Raw genomic sequence first — 22,130 nt, forward strand, 5'->3', positions numbered from 1 at the left:
GGAGTGGCACCTCTACAAGAAATAACGCTCAATTTCGTAGTCTTTAACGTTCATATAATTTGTTGTATGATTAATACTAAAAAAAACAGAAACATCTTATCACAATATGTAATATAGGGGGAAGAAACAAAATTAATAAATTATACTATCAATTAAGCTACAAAGGCATCAACTCCGCCAAGGACTCGGCGATTGTGCTATCACGGAAGCGTCCAATACGCAGCGCGTAGGAAATAACATGCGCCACATAACTTTGTTCGTGCACGCCGTGAAACAGATACGACATAGCGCCTACAATCAAAAGCATTAAGAGGGAAGAATATTTATATTAACACATTAGATATTGGTAAATAGTGCCCACTTACCACGCGCATGTATAGTCACATCGGAACCGCCGTGTAGATTCTCATTCGTATTGATGGCCGCCTGCTGCGTGTATTCCCAATCTCTCGTGTCGCTGAACGATGGGTCCTTTCGCATCATGCGCTCCGGATCCACCTGAAAACCTTGGTAACTGGTACCGTATGTGAGCGTTGTATAGGGTGTATCTTCTGTCTTTGAATTGCCAGCTAGTCCCAAGATATCAGCGCCTCGGTCGGGATGCCCATTGATGGTCAAGCTGTGCGAATGATCGGCTGTCACGATTAGCAGCGTCTCGTCCAGCTGATCCCTATGGCAGTCTCCAAAATGTTAGTCAATGCTTAACCTGCTTTTCCGAATTTCACACTCACTTTGCTTTGAGATGCGCCTGCACCGCTTGCACGGCTTCGTTTAGGGCCAGGACTTCGCTCAGAGCCTTGCGCGCATTTCCACGATGATGCGCCTGATCTATCATGCCGGCCTCCACAATAAGCAGATATCCCTTATCACTGTTGCCCAGCACCTCGAGCGCCTTGAGTGTCATATTCGTCAAGGATGGCATGCCCGCATCGCTGCCATCCCGTTCGTGATCGTACTTGAGATGTCCGTTGGCAAAGATGCCAAGCACATAGTCCACGTTGGCTGCATCCAATTGTTGCAGCTGGCCATTGTTTTGGATCACCGCATGCGACTGGCCCTGATCGGCTTTCTGCTGTGCCCAATCTTGTATGAGATTGCGTCCATCTGTTGAGTGGCCCGCCCACGTGTCTAGCGGATCACTGTCTGTGCCGCTCACATTCGAGACGAGCATTTGGCGGCCGCCACCCATGATAACCTATGCTTCGATGGAGAACTTCAATTAGTAAAACTCATAAGGATAATCATCTTCCAAGACAATCGGCTACTCACATTGATCTGCTGTCCCGTTTTCTGCTTCACCAGCTGGCGTGCGATGTCCAAGCAGCCCTGTTGCTGCGCCTCCGCGGGCATCGTGGACTCAGATTCCCAGCGACGATCTGCCACATGGGCGTACAGAGCAGCGGGCGTGGCATGCGTGACACGTGTCGTCGTCACGAAGCCTGTGCGCATGCCATCCGCTTGGGCCCAGTGGAGTATGTTCTGGACATGATGCGCCTCCTGCAGCGAGGCACTGCAATTGCCCAACGGCACCGTGGCATCGACGCCGCCCGTCTCATAGTTGACCTTGACGCCGCCAAAGAGAGCGGTGGCCGTGGAGAAGGAGTCGGGCACCTGCTTATTTGCACAATAGGTCTTCAGCAGACCCATGTGCGGGAAGCGCTCCCAGCTGAGCAGGCCCTCCTCTTTGTAGCCATAGATCCGCGCCGCTGTCACCGTATTCGGACCCATGCCATCGCCCACAAAGAGTATCACATTCTTGGCTCGCCGTCGATTCAGCTCACGATTGAGGGCGAGCTTCAGCTCATTGATGCCACGATCGTACCACTCCTGCTGCTCCTTCGGTAGGTTCACATGCCAATAGGAGACCGTTTCCATGTCGCTAATATCGCCAGAGAACTCGTAATGGACCAGAAAGCCAATGCACATGGCAATCATTAGCACCGAGGAGAAGCTAACGGCTATGATGAACACTTTGGATTTGAATACATTCTTTTGCTGTTGGCGCTGGAGCTGCTGTTGCTCCGGCAGCGTTTTGGTCCTGGGTGTGCCGCCATTCGAATTGGCGAAATTGTGACTTGAGTCGAGGCTGTCCAGCTGCACCTCAATCAGGCCCACATCGCCCAGCTTGGTGCTGTCGGTGCCCGTGGATGACATCTCAAGTGCTATCGTATCTGTATCTGTATCAGAATCTCTGTTGACTCACGTCTGGGGCGGATTGGAACGTTGTCTTAGGTTTTATGCGGCCTGTAAATGTGAGATATATGACAGCGACCACACACACTCTCAAGAGCCCAACCAGATAACATTAATAAGACGAGATAAATTTTCCGGTCCCCTTGCGTACCGTTTCTAGCCCACTTACAGCGACGCCTGCTAAATGCCCAAATAGATTACGCTTAGCTAGAACTGCGACTCGTCTAACAAGCGCACCTCCACGTCACGGGCCCCCAATTAATGAATAGACAGCAAATTCCCCGTTGCCCACTTGAAAACCCGTACACGGCTCCTGCCTCCCACCTCCTCGCCGGAGGGTTTCCGATGAGGGCGTTAAGTGCCCGTTGAGCAGCCGTGGGCCGTGTGCTATCCGCGTCTGTCTTGCCATATTGGCAGACATATTCTTTTTTTTTCGTAATATTGACTCGAGGCAGGCCCTAGCTAAAAGACGGGTATATGCACTATCTGCTAAGCTTTGTATACATACCCATATATAACTATGCATTTTGATTTCAATATCATGCCATTATCTACAAATTTATTATATACACATATATATAAAATTATATATAGTTACTTTCCATATATATATATACTATATATATGTATGCCCTATTTTATACTGCTATTTTCCGTTTAACATTATTTCATGTATATTATAAAAACCTTTCAGATATCAACTATATTTCATAGTACTTGTTCAAATATATATAAAATTACTAGATCTTCCATTTTGTATACTTGAATGTATCTATTATATATTGTGTTTCCATGATGATCCTACAAGTCTAGATCTTTTCCCATGACATGAGTTTCAGATATCAGACATAACTTTACTTATATACAGCTCGAATATACTCTTTTCTCATTGTGTATTTCTGTCTTAAGAAATTTGATATATTTTACGCAAAACTGTTCCGTGTAAACAAACAATAAAGGGAAAAACTTGAAATGAAAATTAGAAGTTTACTTAGCAATTAGACTTTGACGAGCTACATACTAATTGATTTTCCTTCCTTTCTCTAATAGGGTATCTCTGAGTGCTGTGACGCACGCAGCCAACTCTCAAGTACCTACCGAATCTGAAATAAAAATAGAAACATATTTATGCCAGTTCTATACTTTTTTACAGCTCCATCAACTGATTACCTCATCAAAAGTAAATCCTCTGCAGACCTGTTTGGGTGGATAGCTCTGATTTCAAACAACTTTTGAATACCCTATGCGAACTATCTGAACAGTTGTTGTCGAATCTTGGGAGCACATCATAATTACCAAAGCTTTAGCACCCCGATAAGACTGATTGCTATTTATGACCACTTCAAACTGCCCAGAAATATGTGATGAAATACATATGTATATACTGGAATGTATGTATGTATTTATACATATAGTATCTGGCTGATAGGATAATTTGATTCTTATCAATGGCCACAGATTTGTCACGAAGCAAATAACTTAAAAAAGTGAAAACATGAGACAATCGCAATATTTCGATTGGGTCTGACGCAAATCGGACTTGACTTTGTGATAGGATAGGATTGGATTGGAACAAGTATAGCAAGTGGCACCGATAGCTGAATAGATGTTATTATACGAAATAATTGATAGCTAAGATAGATGAATAAAATAATTATACTAGATGAGCACGAGTTTCTATTTACTACTATTTTCATTAACACAGCTGGAGATAAGTAGCCATACTCTATGATAGATGGACGAATAAAGATTGAAAAGCGAGATGGAAAATATTCTAGTTGACAGTGTATGATTATATTGTCAAGATAATCGAAAGATGGTTTTAAGCAATAAGACTCTGTGCTATAATACGCCCTGCATCTCAGATATTCGAATACTCAGTGGATAGATAATACACAGATTACTTTGTTATAGATGAATCGTATGCCTCTATGACAGAGAATTGAACGATAAGCAACACAGCTATATAGCTGCACAGATTTCATCATAATTGCAAATATTATAAAAGCTTTTTATAATACTTTGATGGAATACTTTAGCTGATATGCATAAGCATTAGCATAGATCATCAATAAAAGTGGATTTACAATGAAGCTAGCGAGGCATAAAAACTTAAGGTCAATTCGTGGAAGAGCAAGAAACAAAATACTAACGCTGCTTACAAAACAGATATGAAATAATCTAAATTAAGTACAGTTTATAAAGCAATAAAATAGTATATATGTATGTATATGTATGTGTATATAATACTAGATATCATATGCAGGTAAAGGAACGTAATTCTAAACGGTTTTTACTGTGGAAATCTAATGGGGAGTGAATACTAAGAAATGGAGACTATTACGCCTAGCTAACGGTAAACAAATAAATTGTTTCCATTAATTTGAAACTAATTGTACTATGGGAGGGGCCAGCATGCATATATAAACATACATATGTATGTTTGTATTTATATAGAAAGATGTACTATTATTAACTGAGCACAACTAATTGATTTATAACAAAAACGAGAGAACAAACGAACAACAAGACGAGAGCAGGATGAGAGCCTCTTCTGCCAAACCCTCGCCTCTGCCTACCCATCTCTCCATCTCGCTCCCTCCCATTGCCCATCAGCTAAAGCCTGCTCAAAATAATGGCAAAAATTTATAATTTGGGACATATAATTAAGCAATAGTTCCGCTATATGTGTATTGTACTTACTTGACATAAGGCACTTGCATATATATTTAAATGTATATGAATATATATTGTTTTTTAAACACTATATATTGTTACAACAATTTGTAAAGTTTGTTTTGGGCCAAACAGTTACACTCTATAAATGTGCATTTAATAACAGTTAAAAAAAATACCAATTTCATTTAGCTTTCGAAATATTTCGATTTGTTTAACACAAAAAAATAAACAAAAGCGCGTACTAACAAATTCTCGTCCGCTCACAGCAAAAGTTTTTGCCGTTTTGCAGGTCGAAATAAACGGTGTGAAAACAAGAAAACTATGTAGCTGTAAACGCAACACACCGAAACGCATTTACCCTAACCGAAGACAAATTTGAGCGCCGAAACGAAGTTCTTGCGATTTGATGCCTATGCTGATGATAAGCTGATTGTACGTTTGGCTCTTAGCACTAATTATAATAAATCAGGGTAGTGATGCTACACATTTTGGTGTTTTGCACAAACATGATGCTGTAGTTGATAAGCTTCCACAGTTTCTTTCAAGAACTATAGCAACAACAGCAACAATAGAAATAACAAAACATCTGCTGAATGGGTGAGAGTAGTAGAGTGTGAGAGAAAGAGAGAGAAAGTGTCCAGAGCATGCGCTCGCTGCGATTACAATTTGTCAACAGCTGTAATGCAGCTGCTATCGATATGGCTTGAGGCTTACACCTATTATCGATATATAGTAGGCCAGCAACGCAATACATCGCGCGCGCTGTTCAGAATTTAAAATGAAATTCAAATCAAATTGATGTGGCTACTGCTGTTGTGTGCTTTTTTTTTATATAGTAGGCGTGCTGTAAGTCGTTTTAGTCGAATGTGTGTGAGAATAGGCTCAGTATTGGGCGTGTTACACAATCAGTCAGTCGCACGAAACAAAAATATTTTGCTTCACAAATATATTTTATATATACACAAGTGAAAAAGTCTATTGAACAGGATTATACAAAATAAAAATTATTCAAGATGTTGCGCATACCAGGCATGCCCCTCCTACCAGGGACCCTCTTTCGCGAAGTGAGTAACATATAAATATGGTTTCTTAATCAACAAATTTACGGTTTTCCGCTCTTTGCTTGATTAGGTTAGTAAAGTGTATTATCCCAAATCACAAACGTTGCTCAACTTTCGTGGTATACCGATGCTCAGCGATCGGCAGCAGTCGATGCCCGTGGATCCCGCCGGTGTTGTAGTCGACATTAGCTGCCCGCCAGCCAATGCTCATGCCTTATATCCCCCACGAACGGGACCACATCTACCACCATGGCTGGCATATGATAAGAAGGTGCTTAGTTTTAAAGCCTATTTTAAGCAGACACTGCAGGAAAATTTCCATGCCCCCTATATGGTTAGACATGTGAAAATCTATTACTATCTGGAAGATGGCACTATAGATATTCACGAGCCAAAGGTAAAAAATTCAGGCATTGTGCAAGGATGTATGCTGCATCGTCAGCGGGTGCCGAAGCCGCCGCCATGTGAAAACGAATTTCTAGCGATTACCGATCTCAATGTGGACACGACGGTGCAGATCTTTGATCGATTCTATCACATCTATGACTGCGATCCGTTCACACGTAGTTTTCTCAATAAACGGGGCATTGTGGTGCCCGATCCGGTCATGGCAGCCGTGTAAGTTTAGCTAATCTACCTTTATATATATATATCTATTTATGATTATTTAAAATATTCTAGTGATCCTTCTGAGGCGGTTCGCAACCGTATCCCGGCACGTGCCTGCAATCCGCCGGAGAAGAAGCATCCGTTTGCCCAGTTCCTCAAGTATGATCGCCAGGTACTCAAATTTCAAGCCTATTGGGACGATCGCACTGATATGGGCGATGTGCGTAAGCTGGAGGTCTGCTACTACCTGGCCGACGATACCATCGAGGTGAAGGAGGCTCACATACGGAACTCGGGACGCGATGGCCCGTCCGTATTTCTCAAGCGCGGAAAATTGCAACGAGTAAGCATTAAAGATCATTCGATGGATTTACGAGATCAATAATTTGGTTCTTCCACAGGAATTTGATGGCCTACAGCTGCCTGGCCAACAGACAGCGCAAACCCTGCTAAATGTACTTGGAACGAATCGAAATGTTCGCTACTGTATTGATCCGCTCAATATTGGTAACAAGGAGATTCTCTATTACAATCAGCGCGATCTGCAGATCGGCACCGTGCTCAACATTTACGGCCGCTCCGTGGTTATAACGGACATGGATCCCTTTACCAGGCAGTACTATCGTGATAACTATGGCATTGAGCAGTTTACACCGCTGGCAATGCCGACGCGATCGGATGTGTGCCAGCCGTATGACAAGTCCGGACGTATGCTGCCCCCGTACAATGGCTGGGGCACTTACGAGGACTCGGCAGGCAATTGCATGTCGATTGTGATTAAGAGACCGAAGACTGATTTCAGGAAATTTGTCAAATTCGATCGTTACGTACTTCGGTTCGGCGCAAAGATGCTGTCAACCATACGAGAGAACTGCGAACGGATTTTTGTGATCAGCTACTATATGAGCGATGATACGATGCAAGTGCAGGAGGTGGCTGTACGGAATTCCGGTTTCCTTGGCGGCGTCTTCATGAAACGTACCCGAGTTCTGATGCCCGGCCAGGAGAAGTTCACGTGCAAACAGCCCCAGTACTATAGGCCGTGCAATCTCTTCATAGGTGGCACAATGTCCATTAAGGATTTCCTCTTCCATCTGGTCTCGGCAGATGAGTTCACATTGATGTATATGGAGCATCATCCGGACCAGTTTACGCATTGCAATCTAGACCTGATCTTGGAGAAGGTGCGCAAGTCCCTGGAGCCGCGTATGCCACAGTTTGTCTCCAGCTGTGTGACCGACTGTCAAGATTTGGAAAAGAAACTGGAGAAGCGCACAGTGTTCATCTCGTTTGAAAGTCTCAAGGGCGCCCTGATTGCTCTGATGGGCAATCAAATCAGCGATCATGAGATCGTCACACTGTGTCGTCGCTTTTCTGGCGAGCAGGCGGCGCCGAACGTCTGCGAACGGGAGAAGGTTCGTGCCTCGGCCCATTTAGAGATCAAGCGTGCGTTATGGAATGGAAGAGATGAGCTGATGGAGCATTTCCATCACATCAATCCAACCAATAAGCCATTCCTGTCCGAGAGTCTGATACGATCGACGTTGCGTGGCTTCCGTATGCCGTTTACGCTGGAACTGATCGATACGATATTGTCGGTGCTCAATCGCAATGATTGCGATGACATTGAGGTTTGCGATCTGATGAACTTCCTCGATGTTTCCTGCACCAAGGGCTGCGATATAGCGCCCATCAACTACGCCTTCGAGCTGTGCCCCAAGCTGCCCTTCCAAAACAAAGGACGTGTCGTGGACTTTGGCTGTCTACTCAAAGCCCTCAACCTGCCGCTCAATCTCCCCGCCACCAACACCCAGCCGACCAAAATGATAGGCGATACTCGCATTCTGCCGCCGTCGGGAGATGAAGAATGTTCAACAGCAAAATAGTTAGTCAATCACTAATACATAATACCCGGTCCCATCTGGTTCATCGACAGACAAAGGTGGGAACAGCTACACAGATCACCGAGACCATTAATACCAAATACCCGATCATAAACAGACTGTTGATACACCTACACAGATCGTTGATCTTCAATACCATGTCCCCGATCCTCCGATCGGGGATCGGAAGTGAATGATGTTATTGTCACCCAATTTTCAATTGTTGTCTAGTGTTTCTGTTTACATCTGCCTGTTCCTCACATAGGATACATCGAAATTTCTTGTACAATATGCAATCGGCTTAGCGTACAATACGTACAATTCTGGACCAAATCAAGCCCTCGCGCACACATGTGTATATATTTATATATATATATAAACGTATATATATATAAGTATTTTAGATACTAAAGCAAAAATATGTACAAAAAAATAAATACAATCCTATAGGAATAAATTATTTGGCGTGTGTTGTTTTTATGTAACAATCTTGAATCTTTATGAATTTGTATGCCAGTTGACCATCAGGGACTGAGCAGGACTCCAAGAACTTTAGGAACACCAAGATAGATAATAGTAGATCAGATCTAAAGGGGGGAAAAGAAATACAGCAAAAAATTTACCGAATCTACACATTTTCATACATTTTCATAAGTCTCTATTTATTAGATTTCTTCAAAATAGCATATTGTTGATTTTTTTTTTTTGCAAAAAAAACTAGTTTTTTGCATTTTTTGTTTTTAGTTAAATAATAACTTATTTTAAGGAAATTTTTTCGCATATCAAGGGGGAGTTTTCCATTCCATTTTTTTGCGTAGCATCAAGTGATTTAGTCAAAAAATGCAGCTAGTAAATTTTTTTTTTTTTTGTTTAGGCATATTTTCTTTATAACTTTATTACTTTTAACATTTTGTTGCTTAATAAATTTTTGAAAAAAATTTGCGAGTTATATTTGTTGTTATTTCTTGCATTGCCATAAAAATGTTTATATATATATATATATATATTTTTATCGAAAGCCAAATTTGAGTTTATAAAAAGTTGTTTAAATTAAAATAACAAAAATTGGTCGCATGTGTATAAAGTTTATGTTTTGTATCGTTTATGCATTTCTTTTAACTTTTTTTCTTGCTGTTAATTGCGATTTGCTTAAGTACTGCACTTAAAATTAATTAAACATGTAAAACAGATTATATTTATATATGTTTAAAGAGAGAAAAAATATATTGAATTGGGCATATCGAAAAGTGTGAAATATAATTTTATACCGTGAGATGGGCTAGACTAAAGGATATCAGTAAAAAATATATTTATAGAATTGAAATATTAATAGTAAAAAAAAAAAAAAATGTACACTACAAATTGAAAGCCGAAGAAAAATTAGTTATTCATATTGTTGTTGTTGTAGCTGCTGCAGTTTGTTGCTGTTGTTGTTGTTTGGGATTTCGGACAGGGAAATGCTGATCAGCGCCACTATTATCTATATCTATATATATATATAGCATATAGCATATAAGATGTATTGTATATGTGCAATTGAATTTTAATTTGAATTTTCTGCTTTTTTGTTACAAATGGGTATATAGGATAATGCAAATGTAATTACAATCGAAATATAGCGAAGTCGTGAGATAGGGCGATTCATTCCCGAAAGAACTTGGCTGATCGAATGCAGTGCATCCATCAAGCTAACTTATGACTCGCTACTTGGCCTATATAGTCATTAGCAAGTCGACACTCGCAATCCGTTTGGCAGCTAATCTTTGCCTCGACATTTCTTGTTGTTTTGCAATGCATCACCCGCCGCATGTAACTTACGCTACTCGCCTCACGCTTCACGATACCTGGTTTCCGCTTTTCTCTTGCCACTACTTCCTGCCACTCACTACTGTGCTTGCTTTGATTCTAGTCCTAGTCATTATATTTCCTCAATTTCTATTTGTTTCCATTCCTTCTAAACCATGTTCTATTACAAAATTTGGCTATTCCCTTGTCCACAAACTGATTGGTTGGTGCTGCCTGCTTAGATCTCATCAATGTCTATTTCATCGCCATCCTCATCCTCCATGGCGTTCTTCTTGTTAACAGCAGCAACGGCAGCGCTGACCGCTGCCACCTTCAAGGGCTCGACACGGGCACGATCATCATACTCGATTTCGACATCCGAATCACCGCAAGCATTATCATCGTCATCCGATGAGGAGTCCTCCTCCTCGGCATCCTTCAGCCATTGGACAAACGGTTCAACTCTTTGGTGTATCTCGGTGGCTATCTTCTTCGAAACATGACGCTTGCTGACCTTCTGGGCCCATTCAAGAATCACCTTCTCGTCCAGGATGTCCAAATCGTAGAAGATCTTGAAGATTCCAGCCACCTTGTTCATCAACGTGTCCGCATGCAATTCAACAGTCTGCTCGATGCCGCCGATCAGATAGCGTTGGCCCTTCGGATTGTTGTGGGTGAACCGCAGCAGGAGAATCCGATTTTTTCTCACATCGTGCGTGATATTCTCAGTGAAGAGCAGCTCGGCCAGCACTAGCGGTGCCTTGTTCACAATATCCAAGCGCTCGGCCTCAATCAGCAGCTCCTTATGCGTGGCCACATCATCCAGTTGCTTCGAATCCCGCTTGTTCTTTACCAGCTCGTAGAAAATATCGATGCGCTCCTTCTCCGTCTTGTCGTAGTCATCCGAAATGGTCATACCCTTGGCACCATCTGTCAGATCCTGCAACCGTGCGCGTATCGCCTCCTGTAAAAGATAATGAATTGAATAAGTCCCATTGAATAAGTCGTGAGTTTAAAATCGCAGTAAACGGATGCGGAATGAATGTAAACATATGTTTGCTGTTATTATTCTGTTAATCGCAGTGCTTATCGTTAACAGAGTCTTAACATGTGATAACATAACATCTGCTATTATTTGCAATCTCTTTTTTTGTACAGCCATTTAACAGAGTTGCAGTTCTGGCTGGATCTTCACTTGCATTTCGTAGCTCACCTTGGAAACATCAACGCTCCAGCCACCATCATCGTCATCCTCGGCCATGGTCTTCTCCGGTATGGCAGCGCTAATCTCGGCTTCCGTTTGGCTGGCATGGTTGGTGCCGTTGCCACCATCGGATTCGCCGCCAGAATTGTTGGCCATGGAATTGTTAGACATCGAACCATCAGAGTTTTCATTCTTTTGCTTCTGAACACGCTTCGAGCGTTTGCCCTCCGTTAGTGATGAGCCCTGGGCAGCTGGATTCAACGATGGCGGATTCTTCACAATGTACGTATTCACCTTGTGGTTCACCTTCAGTAGGCCATGGAAGCCACAGGCCTTACACGACTGCGAGATGGTCTGATTCTTGGCCGAGACAGTTAGATTTGTCTCCGGGTTATCGCACTCGGGACAGAGCACAAATTTGCGAATAAAACCATCGAGCAAATCCTGCAGCTTGTTCACATCATGCGATCCATTCACAATGAAACGTTCGTTCTACGAAATTGATTAAATAAATATATTAGAGTTGTGTACAGATAGAATCGACAGGTTTCTAATAGTTACAGTTTCAGCTCTATCTATATTATCACCTACCTTATGATCGAATTGCGTTTGGGCGCCCAGCTCACAGCCAAAGTACTTGGTCGGATAGGTAGCTGGTCTCCCGATCGCTCTTGCCACCTCGGCCATGTTGACGAGGACCGTTTTAATGCCGTTGCCCTTACCTTCCACTTTGGCCTGGAGGCGTGGCATTTTGTAGCGATAGAAGATATCCGTAACACTGCGATTCACATTGACGGTCGCCATCTTGAAGCTCCGAAGTATCGATCGGTTTGAAGTGAATGATTGATTAACTGACTCTTGACTGATTCAAGTATTGTTGCTTCTGATCTAATATCAATTAGATCCAGATACCGATTGCTGGCTGTTTGTAGCGGTGCGTGTTTATGTGTGTGTGTGTGTGTAAGTGTGTGTGTGTAAGTGTGTGTGTAGTGCTGGCAGCTTTTCTCGGGGGTACGGGGATCAGATCTGATCGGGATCTTATCGGATCGGCTAATTCCAATTGTCTATGGTGGTTTGTGCGGCTGGCAGCACCAACTTCTTGATCTCAGCTATTTTGGCTATTTTGCAATTGCTTCGTTGCGCCTCGTTCCCGTTCATTAAATTTGCTTTTGGCTTAACCTGTGCTCTAATCGCGCTGACCTCTAGAATCTCTCTCTCTCTCTCTCTCTCTCTCGCTCTCTCTCTGTTTCTTACTCACGCTAGCCGATTCGCTCGCTGGCTCTCTGGCAGGTGTGCTTGCTTGTGGAGAGTCTAGTTAATAGCAATCCTCGTCGTCCACGATCATCCAAAAAGAACAAAATTAAGATTGGGCTTCCCAAGTTTCGATCAATGCTGGGTTGCGGAACCTATACTTGCTTTATCATCTAGTTATCTGATGCTATCTTCAGTTGCTTCTATTTCCTTTCTAGTTTTTATCTTTTTTTTTTATTTATTTTTTTTTTGGTTTTTGTGGTTCCTTCTGCCGTCTCCTCTTCCCCTTCCTTTCGATTTGTAGTGCAGGCTTTACTGTAGTAGTAGTATTTATATGCTCTCTATATATCTGGCATAGTCTTAGCTATTGGTGTTTTTTTTTTTTTTGTTTTTTAAGTTTTTAATTTTTTTTTTTGTTTTTTATGTTTTGTTGTATGTTTAGTAAAAAACTATTGGAACGGTACAATGGTTGGCTCACGTGTACCTGAACGGCTGTAACTTCCGATGCCTATTACTTGAAGTCCTATAAGTGGGCGAATGAATAAGAATTTCATCATTAATCGAATATAAAAATCTATACGTTTTCGGTATATCGATCGTTCTCAAAATATGTTTTTCATATATTATTGATTTGTATACTTAACTAACTAACTATTGTTAGTTAACATTTGTATTTAGAAGTTGTACATGTGGTTAACAGCTGTTAGTTCTTAACTGTAATATGCTTGGCCGTTTCAGTTTAAGATTGAATGGTCAATATTGATTTTTTCATTACTATACAGAAATATGGCTGATGTTAACCAACTGTCATCAGCAGCTCAAATTATAGAGAATATATAAAAATATAATTTATGCTAATTTGAGGGCACAAATGCGTGCTAAAGACTTCAAATGCCAAAAGACTTATAATCGATAACGGCAACAGCTGTGCTCTTTCGACCTATTTCACAGAAAGACCCTGAATCTGGTATCTGTTGCATAATTTTAGGGTATATACTAGCTATGGTAGAGCTAGCGTAACACTTACCGATGACTTATGGTTCGCCTCTTTGAATTCATGCACAGTTCGAAGCTTTTACTCCGTTTTTGTGGAATTGGAGGTGCGCCTTTTTTTGCTGGTGTTTCTGTAAGAAAATATTTGATGTTAAAAGGGTTTTTTGACTTTGGATAGATCGGATGTATCTATATATGTATATATACAAATATCTGTATAGTAATTGAGCCCTAGCTTACCACCATGGGTATAGAGTTAGTCCAGCTTTCGGAACGTTTCATAGCAAGTGAACATTGGGAACCAACTTTCGACACAGTAAGGATATCTCAAATAGGATATACGATATACGTTTTCTTTTTCGAGGAATTGAATCTTCGGACTAGATCTTTAGCTTGATGCGTGTGTGTGTGTGTGTGTGTGTGTGTGTGATGACTATTGTGTAGAAAGTTTCGTATGTATATATATAAATGTTTTTATATATATGTACGGTATTGATTTAGAGCGGTTGGATGGGGCCAGAACGATCGATTGGGGTTGCTGGCTCTTACGCCTTCCTTTTTAGTGCCGCCTCATCGAAAGCATATAATATGAGCTGCTAGCATTGGCTCTCTCCCTTCTTTTTACACGGAGTAATTTCGAACCAAAGCTCAACCAAAATTTAGACCACATCAAAAATACTTGAATGCAACTTCGCTTCGCAATGCAATGATTTCACTGTGGCTCTCTGTGTATGTGTGTGTGACTGTGTGAGTGTGCGAGTGGAGTGTGAGTGCGTGTTAAAATATATATACATATATAAGAATATACATATATATATATTTTAAACTAGATTTATATCTATATATATATGTATATATATATTTGTTATATATATAGATATATATATATTCAGCGGATCGTTATCTTGAGTTCACGTCCAGTTCGAACTGCATTTGCATTTGCATTTCTTATTCATCAACAGGCAGGATAGACAGAGGAGAGGAGTAAATGCCCGTCACTGCAAATTTTAGATTTTTACTGAGAATTTCGCAGGTTATATATCGAACAATTTCAAATTTGAATGCCTTGTGGCAAGTGTTTTACTAGAGTTTGTTGTCGTCTAACTGACAGCAAACTCAATGAAAACAATGAAAAATTTTAAAGCTTCATATTTCTATAAAACCCCACACAAATTATTGATATATGATCGATGTCGAAGCAAAAGTTATCAACTCAAATTTGTATATACTATATACAATACAAATTACTTCTTTTCACAGAGTTCGCATTGCGAAATACTAACTCTGAGCGATTTTCTTAAAGATATTTTTCAATCAGCTGAAGAGTTACATTACGAGTTGGCACGCAATGTTAACGCTTATTCAATGGGAATTATCGTTCCACACGTAAGAGCTTACACAATAAGATCATTTCATAAAGTCCTTCAGGATGGTTCGCAAATACGAGAAACCATTGCACACTACAACTGTACTTTCATTCCATGGGAATTTCCACTCATTGACTTAAGAGCGGAACTTAACAGAGGAGCTGCTGGCCAACTATTTCGTAGCTAAAAACGAAAATCAAATACACCACATAAGCATGTGGTGTGGTGGCTGGCGCTCTGTGGTGTATTATTGCATCTTCCTGAGTGTCTCTCTGTCTGCATGTGTGTGCGTGTGTGTGTGTATGTGTGTTCAACTAACTAACAACTCACCGCTGAGGTCATAGGTAATGGCCACAGTATGTCGCTGGATGGTTAAATCGCACAGCATATGATGCAGCTCGCTTTTATGATTGGTTGTTACGAGCAGTAGCTGAACGAGTGCCGCAAGGAATTGCAATGCCAATGGCAATCGTAACGGCAATGGCAAAGGCAACGACGACGACGACGGCGACGGCGACGAGGACGATGATGACCACGACGAAGACGACGGCGACGGCGACGACGTCAACAGCGTCAACGACAGTTTCTTTTGCTTCGGCGGCGTCAGGTTGATGACGTTTAACCAGTTGGCAGTTGTTGTTGTTGTTGGTATTGTTATGATTATTATTATTATTATTATAAGTGTTGTTGTTGTTGTTGTTAGCAGCACAGCGTTGACTAACAGGATCTGCTGATACTTCTGCTGCTGATGCTGTTTATTATGCTTTTTCTTTGTGTTAACAGTGCGCTGGCTGTTAATGTTGCAGTCACTGTTACGTTTACCGTTGTTGGCTGTTATCTTTAACGTTTCGCTGTTTATGTGAGATTTGAATATGTTATCGTTATCGTTACCATATATCGATCAAAGGAGCGATAGCTTAACGCAAAATAACGACAAATGGCATATGCATTTACATATATATATATTTATGCATGTATATATGGGTGGGTGTTCTGCGTATGCGAGTTCACGGTTGGAGCTTTCGACCAAAAATCGATCAAAAATGATCAATTATATTGCTTTGCTCTTATTCTACAATTAAGATATGTTGTTATTGCTGCTACTTCTATATCGATATATTTGTTAATCATCGTGTTTAATCGACGGGCTTCTGCATAAGCTATGTGTGTTTGTTGTTTCGTTTTTCTGTGCTCTTCTGCTGCCTTCTTGGACCAATTTAATGTGTGTGACATTTGAAAACTACATATACACATAAATTCATGTATATAGATATACTTATATATACCTATGCACCCCTATGATAAAAGATGCTAGGCAATTGCATTGATTGCAAAATATCCGAAAACTCAGTGTGCAAAATAAAAACCCGAAATAAATAATTGAAATTTTCTACCGAAATTGCCAGACACATTTACATATACACATATGTGTCTGTTAGAGAGAGAGAGAGAGAGGGAGAGAATTATGTATGCATGTGTTTATTGTAGTTTAGCTTATCGTTTTATATAAAAAGCAGCAGCAACAAGAACTTCATTGCACATACACACGCACACGCACACACACACACACGCCTAATTTATATATACATATATATGAGGAAAAATCCAATAATTACAATGCCAATTGGCACGAAAATTGTGTCTGCGAATTTCTTTCTTGATTTTTTTGGGGCGTTTATATATATGTGCGTATATACATATCTGATTCACATATATAATTTATATATATATATATATATATATATAAATTGCTTACAACTTTTCGTTTGTTGTTGCACGCACTGCGTGGAAAATTTTTTCACGTAACGCGAACAATTCGAACAAGGGGAAAAGGAAAATGTCGGAAAAAAACTTGCGATGGGCTTAACGCTGACGAATAAACTAACTTGACTGACTGTTGACGGCGATGCTGAGAGCCCAAGTCCTGCCAGCGAGTACGTGTGTGTGTCGGGGATGGAACACACGGGACACGCACGGCACAGCATAGAGCAGCCCCAAAATGCGCATGTGCCATGGCCCTTTGCAGCAGCAGCAGCAGCAGCAATAACAACAACAAAACATATGTTTAGCAGAGGCAGCCAACCAAGCCCCAACACACCCTCGCCCAACCAATTCGCCTCCTGCTCCACTCGTAGAATGCAACTCTCAGTTCGGTTCTAGCATATGTTAGGCGCCAATTAAACGCCTTATTGCATGCAAAATTGTGCTTTTGCTTTTGTTTTCAGGTCAGCCGCAAAGTAGGCAACAAAAAGCCAATGGCAAAGCAGTGCAAAGTGCCAGCACTAAAAGGAACCACAACAACAGCAAGAAGAGGAGCAGGAGCAGCAGCAAGCAGCCGCAATACCAAAAGGAAGCACAACAACAGTTAAACTACAACTGCAGGTCACGCAATGCCAGCAGCAGAGAGTGAGCGGGAGAGGGAAGGCAACGCGGGCGAGAGCTGGGCACATGCACTAGCACACTTGACAACTGTTTGTTGTGCAAGCGAGAGCGCCTAGATGGACTCGGGCTGCAACTGGCAAACAGCTGAGAGCGAGCGAGAGACAAGGAGAGAGCGCAAAAGTGAATGGGCTGCACATTCGAACAGCTGAGTGTACGGGCAAGAGCGAGAGAGCAACTATTGTGGAAGCTGAGCGATTCTTGCATTGCAAATAAAGATTAAATGGAGATTGAACTTATCAATCGACAGGGAGTGTGCACACTCTGAATACCCTGTACGAGATACAGTATAGTATAGCTAGACACTTGTTTGTATACCTTACAATATGCATAATTGTCATTCCATTTGAATATTTTTATTATAGATATGTATATACTGAGCAGTTCAATTAAACGTAAAATTTGATGGGCTAAGCATAGTACATCTACAGGGTATATAAAATGCTCATTATATTTATGCACTTAAATAACCATGAAATTGCTTTTTTATACTATTTTTTAGAATCGCATGACAAATGCAATTTAAGCGATAAAAACTTATGTACAATATATACATGTACATATAATCCATATCCCATATATGTATATTTATATATATCATGGTGTCACGTCTAGTGTTTGCCGTGATTGAAAAGAGAAAACTTTCGAGTTTTCATTTCACAGTTTATTATTAACCAACAGAATTTTCATGGCATTTTCAAAGAAGCAGAAAGAAGATGCAAGACAAGTGGCACAATTAGTTGTCGAGAAAATAAGAAATACAAAAAAACTTGCCATTGGATAACGTCAACAACTGTTGCATACAAAGAAATCTAAGCGCAGGCTGCGAATGTCGAGGAACATGGAGGTAACCAAGAGACGAATGAGAAATTCCGCAACAACAAAATAAAAAAAAAAAAAATGAATAAAAAAAAATTTAAATGTCGAACGCATTAAACAATGAAAACTCACACTCACACCCACGAACCCACTTGTGTTTCTGAAAAGATCTATATATAGATGAAGAGAAAGAACTTAAACTCAATATAATATAATTCATTTATAGAGGCAGAAGCTATAAAGAGCTCTTTATTTATATTTTAAGCAGTTCAAATGAACCATAGACTTATTGAGAATATTACTTTGTATATAGTACTGCACTATATAGTATATATTTTAAAATCTCGAATATGCTTCCTTATATATCAGAGGAGGAGGAGAATACAGTTCTAAACCCCACAATATAGAGCATCAAGATCCAGTTTACAAGTCACAGGAAACATATATATATTAAATATATAATCTTTTTGCAAAATTACAAACTTTATAAGCTAAAATGCGAGCTTGAGCTCGGCTCAAGTAGAAAAAATATTTGTCTAAGCCAAGTCTCCATTCAATATGAGTTTTCACTGTATTTTGGGAACATGCAAAGCTTAGTTTGTTGCCTCAGTTAGCTGCATAAAGATACTAAACTGCGACCTAGAGCAAGCCGATCCAAAATACCCTATAATGGTCACTCTACGCGCGGGGCAGTTCAATCGACCACGACCAATGCCAAAAACTGGTTTCTCACTTTTATCATCAGCATTGTTTTGCTCTTGTTTGCTGGCTGCTTGCAAAGTGCCAAACAAGAAACAAACAAAAGAAAAATAGAGAGCAACAACAAAATTGAACAAAGGAATTAAAATCAAGTTCGATTTGCTGTGTAACGTGAGAGATATCCTAGAATACAGTTGGGCTTATGCAAAAAAACAAAGTAGAGTGCAGCAAGTGGGCTATGAACGACTAACAAACAGTAATTTTGATCTAAATTTAATACGTGAATCAAATCCGATCATATATAACCAGTTATCAAATAGACTAGATATACTCCATTGCATCATTTTGTTGTTGTTTTCAATAAGTATTAAATAACCCAAAGAGTTGGCTTCCCAATGCAAATTGGTTAACAAAAAGCTGGCCATGCAGAGCAGGTGAGGAGGAGGAGGAGAACCAGAGAGACAGAGAGTCAACACAAAAACATGGCCATTTGATTGGAATTGATTGCGCATTGTCTTTTGGTTGCTATTAAAATTATAACAATTGCGGTTAGTTCCACTCTAAACAGACGTCTAACAGTGCGCTGTTAAATAACAGAGCAGCAGCAAAAATAAACTATGTAAATATATGTGCATACATATATACCAAGCAAGTGGATGAAGGAATGTAAGTGTGCATGTGTATAGGTATGCCTGCATGTGTGTGTGTGTGTATTAGTTGATCGGTTACGGCATGCGCACATTAAGCTTAACAGAGCACACACACACAGCCGAACATTCAGCAGATATGCCTATATGCATGTGTATATACGTACATATGTATATAAGAAAAAAAGTACACGTCGCTAGATAATGATGTTCATTTCGCTCATGATCTTGAATTGCGTAGGCGTAACGAAAGAAAACGCTGGAATGCTATTTTTCTTTCTCTCTTCTTTTTTGCTGGAAAATGTGCCACAAATTGCCAATTAAATAGGAAATTTGTAATAGAATTATAACAGTTGTTTTGTGTGTTTACAGGTAAGAATTCCATATAATATGAAATGAATCAAATTTAATTTGCTAGAAACTATTTATTTGTGTTTTTTCTAAAAATAGGACCATCTATATTCATATGTTCCATATATAAATTATGTGTTATATAAATACCAAAATATATTTTTGGTGTGGTATATAGAGAAAGAATTCTATGTATATAGAGTAATCAAATATACCTTAGTAACTATTTTCTAGCATCAAAACTAGTTCTGATTTTACCCATTCGCCTTAGGTAGTCTTCATCGTATAACATATTATATTTTATTATAAGATTATTTACAGTATAGGCTCTGTGCCATAGCTAGATTTATAAAGTCCACTCTATTAAGCTTTCACGGTATATCTGTTAAGCCACAAATGTATGGCGGAATATCCTCATATTTATTGCACAATAAATGGGTATATAGGAATACTATCGTTTTGTAGGTGTTTGGTTCAAGGTCGAAAACGTTTCTGGCTGCAGTGGAAAGTTTATTCGACTCCAATGTGCTAGCTTCTATTGAATCTATTAAGCTTTCCCCGTATACTCAATATCCAATTAAGAGTTGTGGAAAAATTATAATGGGAATTTCTGGATAATAGCTGTTTGTACAGATACATATACATAAATATATAGAGACATCTCGTGTTCTGGGGTTTACAATTGAGAGGTACTTACCACTTAATCTTTCAAAAGTCATATAAGATATTATGTTTCCCCTGCTTGGGGTGCGCAATGCAATCTCACGAATTAGATAAGGAAGTGTATGAAGAATCTCTTCTCTCCCCTCAACTGACGTCTCAAATTCTCAACGTTTCGATCTGGTGTTCTCTTTTTCTTTCGCTCTCACTCTCTATATGTGTTTGTCTTGCTTACACACACAGATGTTTTTGCACGGGTTTGTTTTGATTCAGTAGATATATATATGTATTTATGTATATATATAAATATATATAGATGAAGGTATTTATATGTTGGTTAACCGTAACTGATTAGTACAACTTTTTTGTTTTTGCTTTTCGCTCTTCTTTTTGCCACGTGAGAATTTTTGCGCAACTGTAAAAATTGCTTTGCGATCTTTTTTTTTGCGATGGCCGCTGGCAGCGCTAAACCACGCGAATTGCTTTTTGGTCAATTGTTGTTGTTGCTGTTTGCTTGTGCAGCTGCTGCAAAAAGTCTGTAATGAAATGAAATGAAAGATATATAAATACACATGTACATATGTGTTGCACATTTGTTTACAATCGCAAATAGTTTCCCTTTGAATATTGACTAACGTTCGAACAATATGCTAAATGTTAATTGCGCATATTGCCCAACAGAGGGAGACAGTCTCCACTCCTCCCTACCAGCTGTTAACTCAATGTTTTACAGTGTGCGTACGTGTGCGTGGATGTCTATTATGTGTGTGTTGCGATCATTTCTTGTTGTTGTTTTGCGAACAGCGAAATGAAACGAAACGTGCGCAGTACACTACACATATTGAGAAAAAAACCTTTGGGATATTCCTCTGCTAAATAGTACTACTATTCGCTTGCAAAATCACGCATACAAACAAGAATTTCATGTGCGTTGCGATCGTTTACGAAATTATAATTTAACTGTTATCTTTTTGTCCACCATTCGCCCAGCCCCGTAAATAGTTAATATGTTGCTAAGACATATTATCGCCAACAATGCACGTAATTTTAATTTTTAGTGCATACACACACACACATACAAATATATAAATACACACACTATCATGCATATGCACAGTCACAATGAAAACAGCCACGCTATTTAAGCTTTTTTTGAGGTTGTGTATGCCATTCTGCATACATAATTTTACCTTTTTGTTTATAACACAATCTTATACGGATCTTCAATACAGCAATTGCATAGAACGTTGGCTTTTATATGCTAATGAATAATGCGATTTGCAACTGATTTTTCACGAAGGTACGACGACAAACTGCTGTGCACTAATAGCGATGTACAGAAAGTAACATAATATCGATAGATCAATTCAAAGACGTATGTGCGAAGACATCGCATATTGCGATGTGTAACGATTGGGGCTAACATCGAACGTGTATTTTCTAGTGAAATTTTTTGTTTTATAATATTCCGAAATTGCATAGAAACTATA

At 39.9% G+C, this 22,130-nt stretch overlaps 4 protein-coding genes across 6 annotated transcripts; 1 reads left to right on the forward strand and 3 right to left on the reverse strand.

Annotated features, from left to right (window-relative positions):
- Nucleotides 1-42: 42 nt before the first annotated feature.
- Alp12 (Alkaline phosphatase 12) lies at nt 43-5,194 on the reverse strand. Its single transcript, XM_018107612.3, has 5 exons — nt 4,897-5,194; nt 1,270-2,244; nt 732-1,195; nt 366-670; nt 43-291 (listed from the first exon to the last, which is right to left on the reverse strand). Exons 2-5 carry the CDS (start codon nt 2,152-2,154, stop codon nt 158-160), a joined length of 1,788 nt encoding a protein of 595 aa, XP_017963101.1. The 5' UTR covers nt 2,155-2,244; nt 4,897-5,194; the 3' UTR covers nt 43-157.
- A 529-nt stretch (nt 5,195-5,723) lies between these two features.
- Nucleotides 5,724-8,869, forward strand: Efhc1.1 (EF-hand domain containing 1.1). Its single transcript, XM_018107600.3, has 4 exons — nt 5,724-5,936; nt 6,004-6,551; nt 6,615-6,885; nt 6,944-8,869. Exons 1-4 carry the CDS (start codon nt 5,886-5,888, stop codon nt 8,426-8,428), a joined length of 2,355 nt encoding a protein of 784 aa, XP_017963089.1. The 5' UTR covers nt 5,724-5,885; the 3' UTR covers nt 8,429-8,869.
- A 1,076-nt stretch (nt 8,870-9,945) lies between these two features.
- eIF5 (eukaryotic translation initiation factor 5) lies at nt 9,946-12,804 on the reverse strand. Its single transcript, XM_018107616.2, has 3 exons — nt 12,006-12,804; nt 11,424-11,906; nt 9,946-11,174 (listed from the first exon to the last, which is right to left on the reverse strand). Exons 1-3 carry the CDS (start codon nt 12,216-12,218, stop codon nt 10,449-10,451), a joined length of 1,422 nt encoding a protein of 473 aa, XP_017963105.1. The 5' UTR covers nt 12,219-12,804; the 3' UTR covers nt 9,946-10,448.
- A 234-nt stretch (nt 12,805-13,038) lies between these two features.
- Nucleotides 13,039-22,011, reverse strand: LOC108655698 (uncharacterized). Of its 3 annotated transcripts, none has more exons than XM_030386305.2 (4): nt 21,831-22,011; nt 20,678-21,176; nt 13,693-13,789; nt 13,039-13,188 (listed from the first exon to the last, which is right to left on the reverse strand). In XM_030386305.2, the coding sequence occupies exons 2-4, from the start codon at nt 20,697-20,699 to the stop codon at nt 13,140-13,142; spliced, it is 168 nt and encodes a 55-aa protein (XP_030242165.1). In that variant the 5' UTR covers nt 20,700-21,176; nt 21,831-22,011; the 3' UTR covers nt 13,039-13,139. The 3 variants fall into 3 exon arrangements, with proteins under 3 accessions (XP_030242165.1, XP_089121145.1, XP_089121144.1); XM_089265019.1 differs by lacking the exons at nt 20,678-21,176; nt 21,831-22,011 and adding exons at nt 15,356-15,876; nt 16,912-17,054; XM_089265018.1 differs by lacking the exons at nt 20,678-21,176; nt 21,831-22,011 and adding exons at nt 15,356-15,876; nt 16,808-16,935.
- Between the last annotated feature and the right edge of the window lie 119 nt (nt 22,012-22,130).

This window comes from Drosophila navojoa, chromosome X (genome assembly GCF_054131105.1).
Source record: "Drosophila navojoa isolate 15081-1374.11 chromosome X, UAZ_NAV_1.0, whole genome shotgun sequence".
Classification (NCBI taxonomy): domain Eukaryota; kingdom Metazoa; phylum Arthropoda; class Insecta; order Diptera; family Drosophilidae; genus Drosophila; species Drosophila navojoa.

Coding starts and splice junctions, on each gene's coding strand:
- eIF5 (XM_018107616.2), bottom strand. CDS start 12,218: ATGGCGACCGTCAATGTGAATCGCAGTGTTACGGATATCTTCTATCGC. Junction 11,907..12,005: donor AAACGCAATTCGATCATAAG/GTAGGTGATAAT, acceptor TCAATTTCGTAG/AACGAACGTTTCATTGTGAA. Junction 11,175..11,423: donor GGAGCGTTGATGTTTCCAAG/GTGAGCTACGAA, acceptor TATCTTTTACAG/GAGGCGATACGCGCACGGTT.
- Alp12 (XM_018107612.3), bottom strand. CDS start 2,154: ATGTCATCCACGGGCACCGACAGCACCAAGCTGGGCGATGTGGGCCTG. Junction 1,196..1,269: donor AAACGGGACAGCAGATCAAT/GTGAGTAGCCGA, acceptor ATCGAAGCATAG/GTTATCATGGGTGGCGGCCG. Junction 671..731: donor CAGGCGCATCTCAAAGCAAA/GTGAGTGTGAAA, acceptor AGACTGCCATAG/GGATCAGCTGGACGAGACGC.
- Efhc1.1 (XM_018107600.3), top strand. CDS start 5,886: ATGTTGCGCATACCAGGCATGCCCCTCCTACCAGGGACCCTCTTTCGC. Junction 6,552..6,614: donor GATCCGGTCATGGCAGCCGT/GTAAGTTTAGCT, acceptor AAAATATTCTAG/TGATCCTTCTGAGGCGGTTC. Junction 6,886..6,943: donor AGCGCGGAAAATTGCAACGA/GTAAGCATTAAA, acceptor GTTCTTCCACAG/GAATTTGATGGCCTACAGCT.
- LOC108655698 (XM_089265019.1), bottom strand. CDS start 17,039: ATGGCACATGCGCATTTTGGGGCTGCTCTATGCTGTGCCGTGCGTGTC. Junction 15,877..16,911: donor CGCCGTCAACAGTCAGTCAA/GTTAGTTTATTC, acceptor TCACATAAACAG/CGAAACGTTAAAGATAACAG. Junction 13,790..15,355: donor CATTACCTATGACCTCAGCG/GTGAGTTGTTAG, acceptor ATTTTCTTACAG/AAACACCAGCAAAAAAAGGC.